We start from the raw sequence: 18,081 nt of genomic DNA on the forward strand, positions 1-18,081 counted from the left end.
GCAGGGGGGAACTGAATCTACATATCATTAGTTTTTGTGAATCAGTCGTACAAATTTCAGAAGTACTAACACAATTCATGTGATGATTAAAAAAGTCTTATACAAACAAATAAAAAAAACAATTTTTAAATTTAAGAAGAAATAGAAGTAAGAGATTTCATTACAACGAGAACTGGGGTAGTGTTCACAACGAAGCAGACTAATTCAAACCCATGGGTAACTTTACAAATGAAGAAACTAAACGGACTTAATATAATCCCAAATAAAGTTAATTTTATAATTTCAGTTGTTGTCCACAAAGGCGGCAGATTTAAGGTGACTATGCTTTAGTAAAGTTGAAGAGAATTATGAACCGTTCCAAATGTTACTCAATTCTGGGATTAAACCTTCAGATGTCTACTCAAAATTCCAAGCTTGTTTATCAGTATTAGAAAAATCCAAAGCATATATTCAACTCCAAACACGGTCACTTGCCCGGAGGGATATTGCAGGGATGACTTTGCCAGGGCCTAGATCAGATTGTAACCGTGTCTAACCACAGTCTGTCAAATTTGGGGCAGATTTACAAGGAATAGTGTCATATATACCCAGTCAAGATGTGTTATGTTGGTGGATGATGATTGATAGACTGAATCTATAAAAATAGAAAATAAATCTCACACCTTTGTCACCTGTGTTTATTAAGAGAGAATTGTAATGCCATAGGCACAAGGGTGTCAAATTCATTGAAGTTCAGGTGCCACACAGCGCAAACAATTTGAGCTCATCCCATTAAAATAACATCATAATTAATCGAAAAACAAAAGGTTTGTTTTTTCCCTTTTTAAATGCAATGCAATACACGTAAATTGGGTAAAACATTCTATTTGGTGGACTATCATTTTATAAAACACATTATTGCATGAGAATTCTAAAGAGCTGAAGAACACAAATGCTGAGCAAATAATTCAAATGAAACTAGTGTTGAGTGTGAGACAAAATAATGAATAATACCATAAATTATTATGACTATTATTACTTTTCCTAAACACAATTCCACCCTTCAATTATAATTTCCTCATTGACTTCACTCCTTGCTTCCTGTCTGTGATCTCCTGTCAGCCCGATGCTAATGCTAACATGGCCACAATTGCAAACGTTGTGCAGCTATCAAACAACAGCCGAACAACCAAGTTCATTGTTCACCCGCATGAATTTTGCACAAATTGAAATCATAGTCATCCAAAGGAAACATGATCTTAATGCATTCAACCAATGTCCATACATTTCTTTTTCCATCCATCCATTATCCAAGTCGCTTCTCCTCACAAGTAGGCGGGGTACACACTGAACTGCTAGCCACAAAGACAAACAACCACTCGCATTCACAATAACACCTAAGGAGAATTTAGAGCAGGGGTGGGCAAACTTTTTGATTGGCGGGCCACAATGGCTTCTAAAATTTGACAGAGGGGCCGGACCAGGAGCCGATGGATGGAGTGTTTTGGTAACCTCACCTACTCGGAGAAAAATTTGAAATGAAAGTGAACAAAAGCATTACAACAATATATATGTCTTTGAAAAACTATAATATTTAGAAAACAAAACATTAACATTTATTCATTTAATTGTTTTTTTCCAGTTTGGTGGGCCGGATTAAAAGGTTTAATGGGCCGCATGTGGCCCCCGGGCCGGAGTTTGCCCACACCTGATTTAAAGTGTCAAACCTACCACCCATGTTTTTGGAATGTGGGAGGAAACCGGTGTACCCGGAGCAAACCCACAAAGGCATGGGGAGAACATACAAACTCTACACAGGAAGGCTGGAGCTGGATTCGACCTCTGCGTTGAGAGGTGGACGTACTAACCAGTTGACCACTGTGCCGCTTACATTTCTTTTTTTTTTTTTTTTTAAATCCACCAGACGTTTTTCAGTATACATCCAATATCAAGGACTGCTCCTCTGACCCCAGTGGCTTGTGGCTGTCTCCCTCTCTCAAGCTTAATTTTTTTTACTTCCCCATCCTCCAAAAAATATTGGCAATAAAATGATCTACGCGCCTTCACATGTAAAAAGATGACATTCTGATTAACATTAAATTTGTCATGGCAATGTCATGTTTAGACTTGAGAAGGCGCATAGAACATATTATTGTTAAGACATTTTTTAGGTTGACTTCCCCTTTACACGGATGGTGTAGTGGTACACTCGCCTGACTTGGGTGTGGGCAGCGTGGGTTCAGTTCCCACTCAGTGACGGTGTCTATGTCTGCCCTGTGACTGGCTGGCGACCAGTTCAGGGTGTAGTGCGCCTTTCGCCCGTAGTCAGCTGGGATAGGCTCTAGCACCCTCCCACGACCCTGTAAAGGATAAGCGCTGTGGATAATGACATGACATGACACTTCCCCTTTAACCACATTTTTTTTTTCTTGTTTCCACAGGACAATACATTGAATCGGATTGTCCGACAGACATCACATACTTTCCAGAGTAGATGTCAACTCTGAGCAAGATGAATGCAAAGATGCAATAGCTTGGTGATCTTGCGTTGAGCATATGTATGAAGTCTTCACAGACATTTCCAACCTGCCCTTGACTAAGGCAGTTGTACCTTCGCACTGGATAAAGGCTGTGCGCTACAGCTCCATAAAAGAGCTGCAGATTACATCATCGTGGCATGCTACAAAAACCAGGAGCTGAACACCCAAATGCCGAGCACATCATTGTGGAATTCGAGAGAGCTCGAGCCAAACGCACGTCTCATCCACAACGAAGGAGTTGTAGTGGGGCGTGTTCGATCTATCGCAGTGAGCTTTCATCGAGGACATTTATCACAAACACTGAAGTCAAAAACATTGCCAAAGATGCCTCCCAAGGACATTCTATTTTGCACAACAGCTTTTTCTTGCTTGTCCACCATTTTTCTCGTTGCTGCACTCATACTCTTTACTATTCAGCTCTGCACATTGCTATTCACTTCTGTCTATACAGCATATTTATGTCTCTTTGCACGGACTTATTCACCTGCCTTACCTTAACTCTATACACTTTTATAACCGACTGCACATGTGTTAATTATATTTCCCACTTGCATTTTGCTGGAAATAGTCTTATATCAGCCGGAAGTGGAGAAATGCAACTGCATTCAATTGGCTGTTTAAGGGTGCCAAACATAATGGCATTAAAGTCGACTCATTAATCTGCGTCAATGAAAAGAACGTGAATGCTCGAGCAGGAGAAAAACGTGAGGATATGAAAGAGGGCAAAGGAAGATGAGGACTATTAAAGCGTGGAACATGAGAGTAAGACAGACGAAGGAATTACAGTCACATTCAAGTCAAACTTCTTTGACCTGTCTATTAAAACATCGCTGGAAGATTAAAGGACCACTCATTCTCTGTTGAAATAACACTTCCCATTAAAGGTCATCGAAATTATGCGAGGAGATAAAGACTTTTTTTGGGAGCCATTTCCGTTTCCTCTGAATTCCTGCAGTGTTTTGGAAGCAGAAGAGACTCGATCCCACAGAGGATAAAGACTTGCAGACTCAGACAAAAAAAAAAAAAGTGTGACATGAATGGCACAATGACAAGTACGTGTGTGGCTGCACAGAGTGTTGCCTCCACCACTTGACAGACTGGAGGCGGATGCTCATTTTAGCAACGTGCGTGTGGCCATTATGGTGTCCTTGGGCATTTGTTCGGAATGCATCTGTTTTCATGTCTGAGGATGACGAGTAAATGAGGACCACAGGGCTGCTGTTTCTGCACAACTCACTCTCATATTTAGATCATTCTACAGCATTAAAAAGGGAGATGTTTATGACATGTAACATACACTCCATCTCCAAGTTTATCCTCAGTGCAGTCTGGTTGTGGAGCACTCCTTGCATCTAGAAGTGCAGACCAAGGCTGAATGATCTCGCCAGTTAAATTAATGTCTAAATGGGTAAAAATCGGACCATAATGTCATAAATATGGAGTTCCCACATTAGACAAATGAACTGGAATTTACTTTGTATGTGTCAAACATGTCTAAGCATGACATGAATTGCAGTGACAAGATGAGGTGGAGAATTTGGTTCGAATGTCTGCCTTCGTTGTCATTTGATACAGTATGTGCCCTAGGCAACTGTCTGTTGCTCAAAATCAGCTCGGATGGGCTCCAGAGTCTCTGTGGCACATCTTCGGGCTGTAACGGTTGTACACCATTAACTGGTTGCCAGCCAATCGCAGGGCACACAAAGATGAAAAACCACTAGCGCTCACGCTCACACCAAGGGTCAATTTAAAGAACCTGGAGAAAACTCACATGCACACGGGGAGAACATGAATACTCCACACAGGAAGGCCGAAGCCAGAATTGAACCCTGCACCTCTGAACTGTGAGACGTGCTAACCAGTTATATATATATGTGTGTGTGTGTGTGAACTTTTCTTTAGTGTGTGAATGTGAGTGTGAATGCTTGTTTGTCTCTGTATAGCCTGCAACCCCAAAAAGGATAAGCGGTATAGAAAATGGATGCATGGATGATTTTGCCTACTCTGCTCTATCTCTATACCCCAACCTGAGTTGTTGATATAAAACAAGCGTCAGCTTTTGTAGGCCACCAAGGTATTAAATGTGTTGCAGTTGCATCAATGAGTCATAGGGCATCCCTCCAAATGACTGTTCTCCTGCTTCACTGCTCTCCTTTTTAGCCTGCTTCTCCTCAATCCCCCACCCGCCCTGCTTCAAATCCTCAATTCCATCCTATTTTGGCCTCTCTTCCTTTCCTGCTGTCGCCATCTTTTTCTCTATTACCCACCTTCTCTTTTCCTCTTGTATTGCTTGTGCTACCAGGATAATTAAACAAGACAGCATTGTGCTGACTCGGGGCAAATGACATCTATAGTGGAGGAGTGCAAGCTTGTGAGAGAACAGCAAAAGACCTTAAAAATGTGGCTCCTTCCTGCAGTCCAGACAGTGTGTGTGTGTGAGTGCCGTGTATACGTGCGCAAGCATGTATTAATTTAGGCTTGTAAACATTTCACCAGTATCATAAAAAAAGGGTCCTTACAAATACAATAATGTTCAGTTTGGTATTAATTTCACAATATGTTTACAAGTGTGGTTGTTTGCAGGGTTGTCGAACTGCACAGTTAAACGTGCCTGGATGGGTGACCTCTAGTGGGTTTTTTATTAACTTGAGCTTCGATAACTACAACCTAAATTGAATATGATATGTATCATCGGATGAAACAGCAAAGCTTGAGTTAAAAAAGTACAAGTGGCGCACGTCTCGTCGGTCCATTCAATGAATGGGAGCAAGCCTCGCATTTCAAAATATCACTTTCCTCGTGATTATTGCTCATTTCTGATTTCTGTTCCTTGTCTGACAATATATTTTTCGGATTAGAGAAAAGTGATACAGGGAGACCTCAAAACGTGAAACAGGCTTGCACCGTTCACATTGCAGAGAGTCCACACATCACATTACATGGTGTGTGCGTGCCCAAGTGTAATTTATTGGCGACGGCCAGTTCCAAGTCGGGTTCGGGAGCATCACTCCCTGTGAGCAATAAAGCTATGTAACGTGTCAAGCCACAAATGCATGGACAAATTGCGACAAAATGACACACGCATTGATACAGTTAACACACCCACATGCAACACAAACAGCAAACAAACACTTCTGTTGTAGAATAAAATTGTTTTTATCAATAAATTCAGTATCAGAACAATGTGAACTTTTATTTAGCGTCAACTTTATTAATTTAGAGGACAGTCAGTGAATTAAAATTTTAAAAAATGCCGTTTCCACATGATTTTTATTGCCATTTTGTTTCTGCTTTACAAAACCTGCTTAGTTTTTACGGAATATCATTTTCATATCGTTATTGAGATTTCTGACATGAATATCAATCAGAAATGTCCATATCGCACAGACCTAATAATCACATAATAGCATCTAAGTTCGAAGGGGATTTCACTAAATCCATTTGAATGTGGAACTACAAACTACAATAAAATACCTGATAATTATTTTAACTATTATGTTTTGAGGTTAGCTCAGTCTAGCTTGTTTAAAGGATTTACTCCTTAATTTGCACAATTGTTTTGAATGTTACACAAAGATTAGACCTTACTTTTGAATATGAGCAATTATTTGTTAGATGCAAGCATTTGGGCATCAGTCAAACCATGAACAAGGTATGTTAACATGGAAACGCCCACAGTGATGTTACATCAATGAATTTTTTTCCATAATTTGTAAGTACTTCAGATGAAACGTACGTATAATTACCAACTCTCCAAAAACCCACAGCTATTTACGTCTTGATGGAACCATTATTGTCATTTCAGACTTAACCCTCTTCCATTCACTTTCTTCCATCACAAACTAGTTCATAACATTTGCGCAGACTGTATTAACTGTGGGTGCGCTTACTGTGTCTAATAATCAAGGTTAATTTTTACGAGTGAGTGTCATTGTCAGCTTCAAAGTACACACCCACCCAATCATGAATATTATTACATTACACACATGTACTAAAACATCACATATTCACACACACACTTTACGGAGCCGTCCAAGCAGTGCGTCTCAGCACGAAGGCAGATCCAAAATAACATCTTAAACTGAGTAACCGCTATCGCCAACTGAATCAGAGGAGATAGGCAGTCTGGCTTCCTGCTCAGCTCAACAAATCAAGACTGTTGCAAGCTCGCATAGAAAACTCTGTGCCGTGGAAAAAAGGAGAGAGCAGAAAATAGTTCGAAATTTTCAGAAGGCTTTTTTTTTTTTTTTTTTTGCCCATCATAAACTATTTTGCCCAGCCCTGAGCAATAGGAATTATGAGCGACGCCATGCCATGCCTCAAACAGAAACACAAATTATTAAATACTATCATAGTTGAAGAGCTTATTTTGCTTGGGAAAGGGTACACAATTGTTTTCACTTTAAAAAATTCAAAGGAGAGTTCACAACGTCAGCATTACAAGCAAAGTCAGGTGTGCCCAGCGACTGGTTGGCGACCAGTTCTGCGTGTAGCTCGGATCTTGTCCAAAATCAGAGGCGATAAGCTCCACCACACTCGTGAACTTACTGAAGATACAGAGAATAGATAGATGGATGCCCATCTAGAACAGACCGGAGTGAACTGCCCATCGGTCACATCCAGATCCTTTCGCCAGTCTCTGACCGCCCTGTGCAATCAGTAAAGTCATAATAAAACCATCAATATGATTTGCTTTCATTTTGAAAGTGATTCTTTTGTTTGAATGTGCACTTGTGGGCACTGGTGAAATATTTATCGACTTTTCCGACCACTCGAGAAATTATTCTTCAGTTAACCAACAATGCCAACAGCAATGTTCTCTATTCCGGTAGTGGTGGCACTAACCTGTCCATGAAATGTGACAAAAAAAACTGATGATCTGGCTAGGTCAATTTTACTCATGTTGTTGGGTTGCTGGTCATGCTCACAACTTTTTTTGATATTTTTTTTAATTTTATGATTAAGTGGCAAAAGAAATCCAGTATTTGGGAACAAATAAGTGTTTAGCAGACCTGGGCACTTGACCCTTTTTTGCCAGTCAGTCCCCGCCCTGTGGCGGCGATCTTGGTGCCGTACCGGCCTCGACTTTCGGACCTTATTCATAAAAATTGTCGGGCCCCGACCCCATTCCGGCAACGTCCCCATCCCTTTCCGGCATGAATACCTCGATGTAACGGACTGTTCTCACTCATTCGACTCCCGGTACTCTTTGCAGTCTCTCCCTTATTCATCGTCATCTTATCAATTACAAATTCAACGATGGCAACAAGATACAAAGTGGAATCTCCTTGCTGTTTTAACTTTACATGCATTGCCATAAATCCCCGGAATGTAATTTTGATAGAATCCTCACAACTCAGTCAAACATACAGTAGATCTTCCAAATCAATTTCCAGAATCAATACTACATGCCAAGCTTATTAGAGATGAAAAATAGAGAAGTTCACCACAGTGTTGACAGGAAGAAGGGTAAATATAATGTGTTTGAAGCCTCGGGCCCAAGAGCAAGCAGGCAGAGGTAGCGCCTCCTCTAATAACCCCACCTGTCAGTCGCTAAATGGATGGGCAAGGGCTCCACATGGAGACAGCTCAATATGGATTGACTTTGGTGGAAGACCACACCACAAGAGGCGGACTGCAAGCGGGAGGAGGAGATGATAGACAGTTTTAGATAAACTGAGATGGGCAGAGAAAGGTGACCAGTGATGGGGAGAAAGATTGTATCCAAGCGAGAAAACTGGGACTTGGATTGAGGATGACTTGGCTGGAAAAACTCTGTATTCGACGACCTCTGGGGAGGATATTTGAAAATATGGGAACAAAAATGATGAAGAACTGGGAGATTTACTCCAAAATGTACTTCCAGTCAGAACATCAGCACCATTGACTTTAGTGACATTTTCCCCCCCTTTCCACAAGTGGTTATATAGCTGGATAAGTGAATTTCACAGTAGACTTTCACTTACTAAATGTTGTGTTTTGACAGAAATACCCTCCTCGCTTTTGCAATACATGGCAGCCAAGAAGATTTTCCAAATTTTCTAAATGCAGAAGACAACAGGCACTTGGTAAATCAAGTTATGTTATGTACTAATTATCTTGTAAGAAAAAATATTATCGAATAATAATAATTAAAAAAAAATCCCCCAAATTAATCTGTATCATATTGAATTAAAATTGGCGGGTATTGCTCATGCCTATTACGGACCTCTCTTGAGATCACATGATAACATTGATTGTCAATACTGTCCCTTTCAATTATACGTGTCGTTGCACATTAAATGACAAAAGAAAAAAAATTTTAAACTTAATCCAGAGGTGAAAATCGAGTGGCTTGTACTGTGTGCCGTGATCTTGCTCCATCCTTGCGTCTTCAACGTTCAGACATGATATCTTTTGTCTTCCTGCTACACACAGAAAACTTATTGGTGTCAATTTGTTGCCAAATAGTTTAACCATCATTTCCGAACCTGATTTAAAGCCACATTAAAAAGAAGTATGTGCATGCATTGTCCGCTTTGCTTTATTCGTTCCAGGACTCCACGTTCAAACACGGAATCTTTGCAAAGACATCACAGAGATGGATTTATTTATTTATTTTTTTTAACTTGGAATCACCGAAAACATTGTTAAACGCTTTTCCCACAAAATAATGCCAAACACACCTATAGTTACAAGGTAGTGAGTCGAGTGAAATACAATATTCGACTTTGGTGGTTTTTGGATCCTTATTCATGTTTGCACACTTTGACTGCAGTACAAACGTAGTACATTTAGTTAACATAACTGGAAACTCACGTGTCTATATAAGGTCTTACAACTGGAGAATATTCTCTAGCGTGTAGTGACTTCAATTAGACCTGAATAGCAAACATTTAGGACTTAATCGGTACGCAATAATAATGTAATCATCGCGGAGATGAGCCATTGGCCGAACAGAACAATGGGGAGAGAAGTGAGCGAAAACCCGATGGTCACCAAATGAATTCTTGACCATGTGTACAGATGAGGGAAAGTTCCAGATGTAGAAGCTGTGAGGAATTTTGTTGGGGAAAAAATAAACATAAAATACCTTAAAGGACTCACACTGGTCTTATGAAAACAGGCCAGATTTGTCTGGCCTAGATTCAAAGCGCAATGCGTGGAGGACTACCAGGCACCGCACATCACCCACATAATCATCATCATATCATCCTCTCATCATCATCATCAATGAAATAGTGGAGGAGGCATCACGCCAAGGGTGTGTTTTTCACTGGTATGAACAGAAAGGCAAGTTAGGGATGGAAAGACGGATAAAAGAATGCTGTCAAGCCGAAACACAAAGAGAAATGGAACGCTATCGTAATCAGCAAATGCAGTTATGCAAAAAATCTCACCAAAACAAATTCACGCAAACTTGGTATAACAAATAATATATTGCCATAACAAAAGTTGATCTAAACTCATTTTCTATTTTATTACATTTGCTAAACACGTTTAATCTCTTAACTGTTTAAAAGTTCCTCCTTCAGTGTTGCAATATTCCTCAAAGCTTTCCAAACCACAGCAACACAGTTCACAATTTCCGGTCTGCATCTTATCAATAAAAGAGTCCAAGATTTACTCTTTCAATCTTCCACTCAGTTTTTTTTTCTTCACCTCATAAACATTCTTTTCAACCACCAACCCCGCACACACACATGCCCCACCAAAATGTTTTGGTATTATTATTGGCGAAAGAATTAGAATTAGAATAAGGAGCACTGGGAGGGAGAGCTGTTAGCCGCTGCGTCTATGCGCGCCGCCATCTTGGAAAAAAAGTGTAACGCTGCCACGTCATCAAATCTCTAACGATGGGAAGGTCGCATCAAGGGAGTCTCTTGCTGCCACAGCTTCATGAAGAGGTGCCCTATCTCGTACAACGAACAATCACCAAAAAATATTAGAATTATAACAATAAGCCACAGTTTCAAATTCGGGGACGGTTACATCAAAAGGCTTGTAATCTAAGAAAATGATCCCGACAACACTTTCACTGGACAGCCCAGTCCACACTGTGAACAAGCAGCTGGTTTTATTGGTTCAGTTCATGATGATGACGACGTGAGAGTCAAATGAGGATTTTCATCCACTTAATACACCTTTTCACCTGGCCCAATTTGAAAACATACGAAACAAGACTCATCCGACAGATGACTTTATGAAGAAAGTCTTGATGTTCGTGAATCATTTGCTCCTGCATCTTTGAACAGAATTGCAATCAAGGGTCAACATGATTCAAGATGCACTCGGTATTGATAGCTCCTGAGGTGCACACTTTATTGGAGTGTGTACAAATGTAAAAGAGGGTCTCACTTCGTCTACTGAACCCATTGATCCCTTATATTATAAATTGTCAGTGGTGTTGTTTAATTTCAAACATGCACATCTACTTTTGGCCGAGCCTGTAAATGAGTGAATCGTAAAAAATCATAACAGCCAGGCATTTACGAGAAACATGAATCAAAATGCCATTTGTGAGGAATGGGCTGCCTGCTCGATGGTCAATAAAAGTCTTTTACTCTGACAGTCGATGAGCAAATGAGAACTGATTCAGGATCAATTTCAGGGTCTGAGTCCAAACTTTGAGAAAAAGACCAAAATATTCAAAGCCAAATGACAGTTTGTGAAATATAATTATAGGATTTTGTTTGTAATTTCAGACTTCTCACACATGCTTGTGGGTAAAGGTATAATAAGCAAGGGTACTCAATCCGGATCCCTGAGGTCCGCTGGCCTGCCTTTTTTTCATCTCGCCTTGCTGCAACACACTTGATTCCAATGATCAGGCTCGTTATGCGGCTTCTGCAGACCTTGCTGATTATCTGATACCGCAGGAATAGAATTCAAATAAGAAACATCTCCCGGATTTTACGAAATAAAAAATGCCCATTTAATATCGTGGAGACCTGCGGCTATTCGTCTGAAGCGGCTAATCTATGTACAAATCCGTTTTTATGGTTGAATTTAGATATTGCGGCTTTTAATCAGGTGTGTTTTGTAATCCGCAATATACGGTAAGTGGACGTGAAAAGGAAATTGGCCAGCTAGAGCTTTAAATAATGTTTTTAAATCACAAAACCTCTGGCGATAGCCTCTATTCATGCACGGATGCTTTTTTATTTTCGGGGGGGGGTGCAAGGACGGGAAGCACTTTAAAAGGACGAGGATGAACGAGGACGGAGGGCGATTATTTTTTATGAATCAGGACGTAAGGGGAAGGACGGAAGGATGCCTAGGTCGCGGACGTAAAGTGCCCACCTCTGGAAATGAGTTTGCCATTTCCCATTCTTACTCTTCACAATACGCAAGGCAGGTCTTAGAGGACTTGGGACTTTTCTTAAATGGGTCAGTGATCAGCTTTCTTTATCTGATTAAATACCATCACATTCATTAATGTGATATTAAATCACTATATGCCATATAGACATTAAACAACTTGGCAGCAGCCACAAAAGTAATTTCCCAATTTCTTAGTAGTCCTCAAATCTGTAGTAAATACAAACAAGGCTCTATCTTGCATTTGCGAACGTGAACGTACCCTGACGAGATCGCAACATTTACGTTGCCCTTGAAAGCCATGCAAGTTTATCACATGCCCCATCTGGAAAATATTAAAATTATATAGTAGTAGAAGGGATAACTTAACAGGGTAACAAGATGATCAGTTAAAACTGTTGGTTTCGGGGTCTTCTAAACGTTTTTCATGCAATAACACAATACAGTTTCAACAAATGTGATGGGCAGAAAAATAAAATGTTGATATAAAAACATCTTTGCATATGCAGATTTTAAAACACACCTTTTTGGACATTTCAGTTTTTCTTTTCATCGATTCATATCTAAACCATTGATTGATTTTAACTGACAAAGTATACATTTAAACTAAAGTGTATATACAGTCGTGACTTTCATATTATATCTAAAATGATGAGTGAGTCGCCTATCACAGGCAGAGATTAAAATGCTAGATGAAATTGGTAGGATTTTTTTTTTTAATCACACAGTTTTAGTTATCCGGTCCCTCTACATTGCTATCATTTTTTTGGGTACAAAGCAAACTTGTCGCAAGATGACAATCAGTATGGATAGAAATCCATTGAAGCAGACATAGATGGACTGATAAAAAGTCTAGACATAGTGTGCAAATTTATTTTACCTGACATGAACTACGCTCAGTAAACAAACCCTGTTTTAACCTTGTTGCTATTGACCACTGCTGTCTGCCTGCATCTGAATGTCAGTGCTTGTGTTTACTGTCGGTGACGACTTGCCCCCGACCCCTCAGGACCTCTGTGGAAACTGACCACAACAGACCAATAGATATACACACACACATGCACACACGCAAACGCATACTTGCACGGGCAGGTGTGCAAGGCGAATGCATTATGCAACACATGCCTCAAAAAAGAAAAGACTGGTGATATTTTTCTGAATTTATAGTAGTTGATCGCGCTTAGAGTAACAACAAGGTGCACACAAAGATTTATAAGTAAGTTAGTGTGTTAAAATATTCAAAGGAGACATTATGAAAAAAATACTTTGATTGGTTGTGTACAAATATGTTTTGTGAGAAACATATTCCTCAAAATGCCATTGAAGAGGAGGTCAAGTCAAAAATGTTATTTACAATAATGTGTTCACTCGTCTAAATATGGCATTCTGATTAATATTGCGTTTGTGAAATATGAATTAAGCATCAAAATGGACCAGTTTTTATCCATCTCAGGGGCCATTTTGTCTCTTGCTGTTGACTGAAAATGACATCACAGTTGCTCACGGTTCCGCTTGCAAATGTCACATGATCACATCCTTAAACAGGTGAGACGTGCTTGGTCAGCTGAATGAGATTGAGGATGCTCACCGGACTCATGTACAAATTTGTCATTTAAACACATCCACACGGTGACAGTTTTGACTTTCCCAACATATATTTTACAAAACAATGAAGACGACCTTTAGTGGTTTTATTTCCCCCAACAGAACATTTATACCGATGGCAATATGAGATTTCAAGCCCAGTTCACTGAGCTATCATCCAACATGTCTCAAAATAAATAAAAACATAATTTACACAGTTTACTGTTGAGGATAACAAGTGCCTACTCCAGCACGAGTCAAGATATCATTTGTATGACACTCATAAAGACACAGTCATACAGCTGTGCTTCCAGGAAGAAACTGTTTTTAACCGATATTTCTATCCATTATAAATATAGCAGCATGAATTAACAACAGAACAGAAGAGTAGAATCTTATCCAAGAATTACAGCATCAGTAAGACATTCGCTTCCACGGCTCCGATATTTTAATGATTAGAATTGTGCGTGTAGGTATGTGCGTTTGTAGGTGTGCGTGTGTACGAGTGTGCACGCGTGGTGAGACATCAAATAAACAGTGTATGTGTGTTGCGAAGAAGGTTGTCAAAGTTTTATGTTTATCAGGAAAAAATATTTTCCCTTAATCTTAAATGTTGCCCAAGGCTGATAAAACTGCTGCTATTGCAGTTTTCCAAAGTGCAAGTATAAACTATTAAACAAAGTCACCACTGCAAACAACAAATAGCGGTCATGTGGTAAAATGTGTATTTCATTTTAGAACAAAATATCAACAGATTGTTTATAACCAGGGGTACGCACAAGTGGTGTGCCAGTGCTCATGAACACTGCAAATTAAATAATGCGCAGCCACAATTGGCTCAGACGCAACCAATTATATTCGATGTAGACGGTGGCCAGACGTGTTGTAGGTGAGTGTTATCTTCGGTGGAGCCAAAAAAAAAACTCCGGACCGCTGGCCTTGATGTGTTACGTAAGCTAATTGAGTCAAAGGTGGGCGTTTTTTAATATGCCATGCAGCTCAATTGTGGGGAGAAAAAAAAACGTGATGCTCTCGTGAGGACCACACCTAAACATTTTTATATGCACCCCTATGCATATCAGAGATGCCATTTTGAGTGTAATGCACAAACATACTAAACACACACAGACCTAAAATGGATATAACCGGCGTTTACCTTTGAATGCATTTGTGTCTGGCGAGTCAGTTTGCTGCATAGTGCTCCTTCCAGCACTCTGACAGCTGCGGCCAATGCTGCGATGGCCAACAGGGCCCACCTTAACCGGTCAGACCCAATGCCACTGGGGCAAGTGAGGGCGGACAAGAGCAAGGCGCATCTCCTGCCAGACTCGCTGCCATCTCTCGTCATCAGCTCCACACGTGCAAGGAAGCATATCGCACTCACAATTCTTCTTATGCTGCAAGCTGAGCCACAGTGGCGTGATGGTTCAGTTGCCTTTGCGGCGTGATGCTACCGCTCAGTCAAGAAGTCAGGAAGTAACTATTAAAGAGGGTGGCGAAGAAGTCTTGTCTTGGGTTTAAGCCAATGATTTCAGTTTGGAGTCTGAGTCAAAGAGGGTAGATGAAGGTTAAAGATGTTTGAGAGAATGACGTAGCTGAACTGCAGTCCATCCTCCGGGCGGCAGGCTGGCACTCATGGCCAATAGCATGAATTTCTGGCACACCTCTTAACCTGCATGTCTGCAGACAAGCATCTCATCCATTTCCAGCAGACCCTTGTCCTGAATGTCTGCCTCCGTCTTCTTGGCCTCAGTCACAGACTTAATCAACGTGCGGCCTTGTCCTTCTGCAATTTTTGCAATTTGGCTTGCTCTCGCTCACTCTCTCTGTCCTCTGTCATTTGTCCGGTCGGTGCAGTCTCATAGGCTCTCACCAGTACCATTACAGCTGGAAAGAGAACGGAGAGAAAAGCTCAGTGAAACAACAGGTGAAATGAAAACATCGCTAAGACAAAGTGCCGCCACCAAAATAACCATCATCCATAACCACCCACTCGCAGCCCTTTGACATACAGAGCAGATGACGAGCCATAGTGTGTTTGTTTCCAATTGTATGGGAGGTGGGTGGCTGCCTGGCATGGCCCCCTTTAGTCCCCCTCACCCACAAGGTTCTTACATGAAAGGAAAAAGTTTCTCTGAAAGCCAAGCGCCGCCCGTGACCCTATTTCACAGAACGGGGGAGAGATAGAGCACCATGTGGCACTTTGAAGTCGGCCTGATAAACACGGCTAGTGGAGGAGGCTACAGCTGAGAAAAAAAACAAAACTTTATTTACATTTCAAAAGTGATAAGTACTGTTCTTTTGGATCCTGGAAAGAAATGAAATACCACAGAAAAGAAGTAGTTCGGGGAGGGTTGGGGGATCAGTGAATGACTGATTTTGACACAGGGGTAACGGCATTTTATTTAGTATGGCTTTTGAGAGCATACAAGTGACAAAAAAGAGGAGAGAAAAGAAAAAAGAATTAAAAATAAAGGATTGAAGTGGCAGGGGTTGTTGAGCAAAATAAATAAATAAATAAAATAAAAAGAAGAACCTTGTAAAAACAACCATGTAATAAACAAAAACACAAAAACCCCTCGCGGTGATTATAAAGGGGATACATTTGATGGGGGTGGAAATCAGTCAGAAATATGCAGTGTGGGTTTAAAAGCAAAAAGAAGAGCTAACAAGATGATAGAATGCGGGAAGGAGAGACGACGGCGCAAAAAGCAGACAGATGATAAACAAACACACGCCCTGTCTGTGGTTTGGAAGAGCTTGACACATCTCTGCTCGGCTTTCCTGCTTTTATCAGGCCTTATCACAACACAGTTCCACATGACAGACTGTGCTCAGACAAACGGAACAGCAAAGGGACACACTGAACTCTGGTGAAGCAGAGTCATAGTCATTTGCAAAGTTAGCTTCCAAGAAATCAAGAAGAGGAAAGATATCAGTGGCGTGCAATCGGTGTCTTCGAGGCTTTCTCAGCTGACCCAAACGCTATCAGAAGCACTGACCTACATTTACAACTTCGATGAATTGTATTGACTCATTTTCAACAGTCTATCATCTTTATTTCATAGTGTGTGTCTTGGTTTCACAGCTTGTTGTCGTTTGTGGGTTCATTATTTTTTTGCCCAATCAGATTTCAGTTTCCATGTGTTGCCATGTCCATGGAATTTGCCCAAAGCTTTCAAAACCTCAAATGTTGACTCATCGCACACACACATCATATTGATGACCGCTTCTTTTTGTGAACCAATCAGATTTTAGATTCACTGCTCAGCATCTTTACAATGGCTGATAACAAGATCAACAAGCTTTCGTCTTCTGATTGGTTGATCGGAGCAGCCAATACAATGTGACTCATAATTACGTGCAGGTGATTATGCAGGAGAGGACAAATGATGGACATCATTAAAAGTTCATTCAAAGTGAACATTTCTTGGAAAACTTGGCTTTGTGAATATGATGTATTTATTTTCCTATTTTTGTTTGTTCAATGTTTTTTATCATAAATAGTATATGAAATAATAGTAGTAATAGTAAATAGAATAACAATCAATAATTAAATAATGTCAAAGACTGTACTCTAGTGCAGTGCTTTAGAGTTGATGGAATGGAACTTTTTAATTATGTTTCATTCTTGAGCAATAATGGTGTTCATCCTCAAATAGACCAAATTCCTCAGGACACTTTTGGGTAAATAAAAAAAGTAAATTAATACATCCATTATTATTTTTATTATTATTATTTATTAGTGAAATTAAATCTTTTGCATGCAATTTTATTGGAGAGTCTAGTGTTGTTTATTACATAATATATACTTTGAATAACCAAATCACGCAAATATCTTGGTAAATGTTTGCAATTGAAGAGTTTAATAGACAATGTAATGACTACATTGTAATCTAATGCAATTAATATTCTTAGAGCTCGTACTGACAATGTATTCAATTGAATTGAGGGAATTAGTTAAAATATTTAACTCACCTTCACACTTAGGTTAGATCAACCAACCCATCCAACCCATAATTTAACGACGGTTGGGATGGTGCTATAACAAGCCAGCGGCTGTCCCCACATTTCCAGACAGACAAGTTTACTTCCTGTAGAAGTCAGTTCATTCTGACGCTGTTTCATGTACGTCAGAGGGTATCTGAAAACAAAATACTATAGCAACATAGCTGCTCTGTGTGTGTGCATGTGTGTGCATGTACAGCTGTGCACCGTGGTAGCTGAGGGCAGCCAGCTGACATGACAAGCAATCCAAATCCAGCTTGTGATGATGGAATTTGACCTGAGGGTAGATGTTTTTGAGTGTGTGCCCAGGTCATCTGAGGACATTTAAGTCTCTTTGCAAAGTCTAGATCCTTTAAGCTTTAAGACTTTCCATATACAGTGCATATGCGATCTTTAAAGGGGAAGATAACCCCCAAAAATACTTTGCAATAATAATTTGTTCTGTCAGCCGTCACCAGTCTAAAAATTGTATTCTGATTAATATTGTGTTTGTGAAATATGATTAATTTATTTTTTTTGCATGTCGGGGGCCGAAAATATTGTCACTTTGTGCTGCCTGATAATGCCGAAAAAAAACGTTGCTCAGGCTCAGGAAACAATCAATCACGGCTTACCTGTTTCCTAAACACTGAGCCATGATTGGTCATTGCCGAAGCACTGAGCAACAATG

At 40.1% G+C, this 18,081-nt stretch overlaps 1 protein-coding gene across 1 annotated transcript in view; it reads right to left on the reverse strand.

Annotated features, from left to right (window-relative positions):
• Positions 1 to 18,081, reverse strand: part of LOC148329492 (low-density lipoprotein receptor class A domain-containing protein 4-like) — a 146,369-nt gene that overhangs the window by 86,140 nt on the left and 42,148 nt on the right. Inside the window, exon 2 of the mRNA XM_088307365.1 lies at positions 14,560 to 15,290. Coding sequence (XP_088163491.1) covers positions 14,560 to 14,599 — 40 coding nt within the window. The 5' untranslated portion in view covers positions 14,600 to 15,290. The remainder of the gene's footprint in view (positions 1 to 14,559; positions 15,291 to 18,081) is intronic.

The sequence above is a fragment of the Idiotropiscis lumnitzeri genome, chromosome 10 (assembly GCF_059441095.1).
Source record: "Idiotropiscis lumnitzeri isolate Australia: NSW breed Sydney's pygmy pipehorse chromosome 10, RoL_Ilum_1.0, whole genome shotgun sequence".
Classification (NCBI taxonomy): Eukaryota; Metazoa; Chordata; class Actinopteri; order Syngnathiformes; family Syngnathidae; genus Idiotropiscis; species Idiotropiscis lumnitzeri.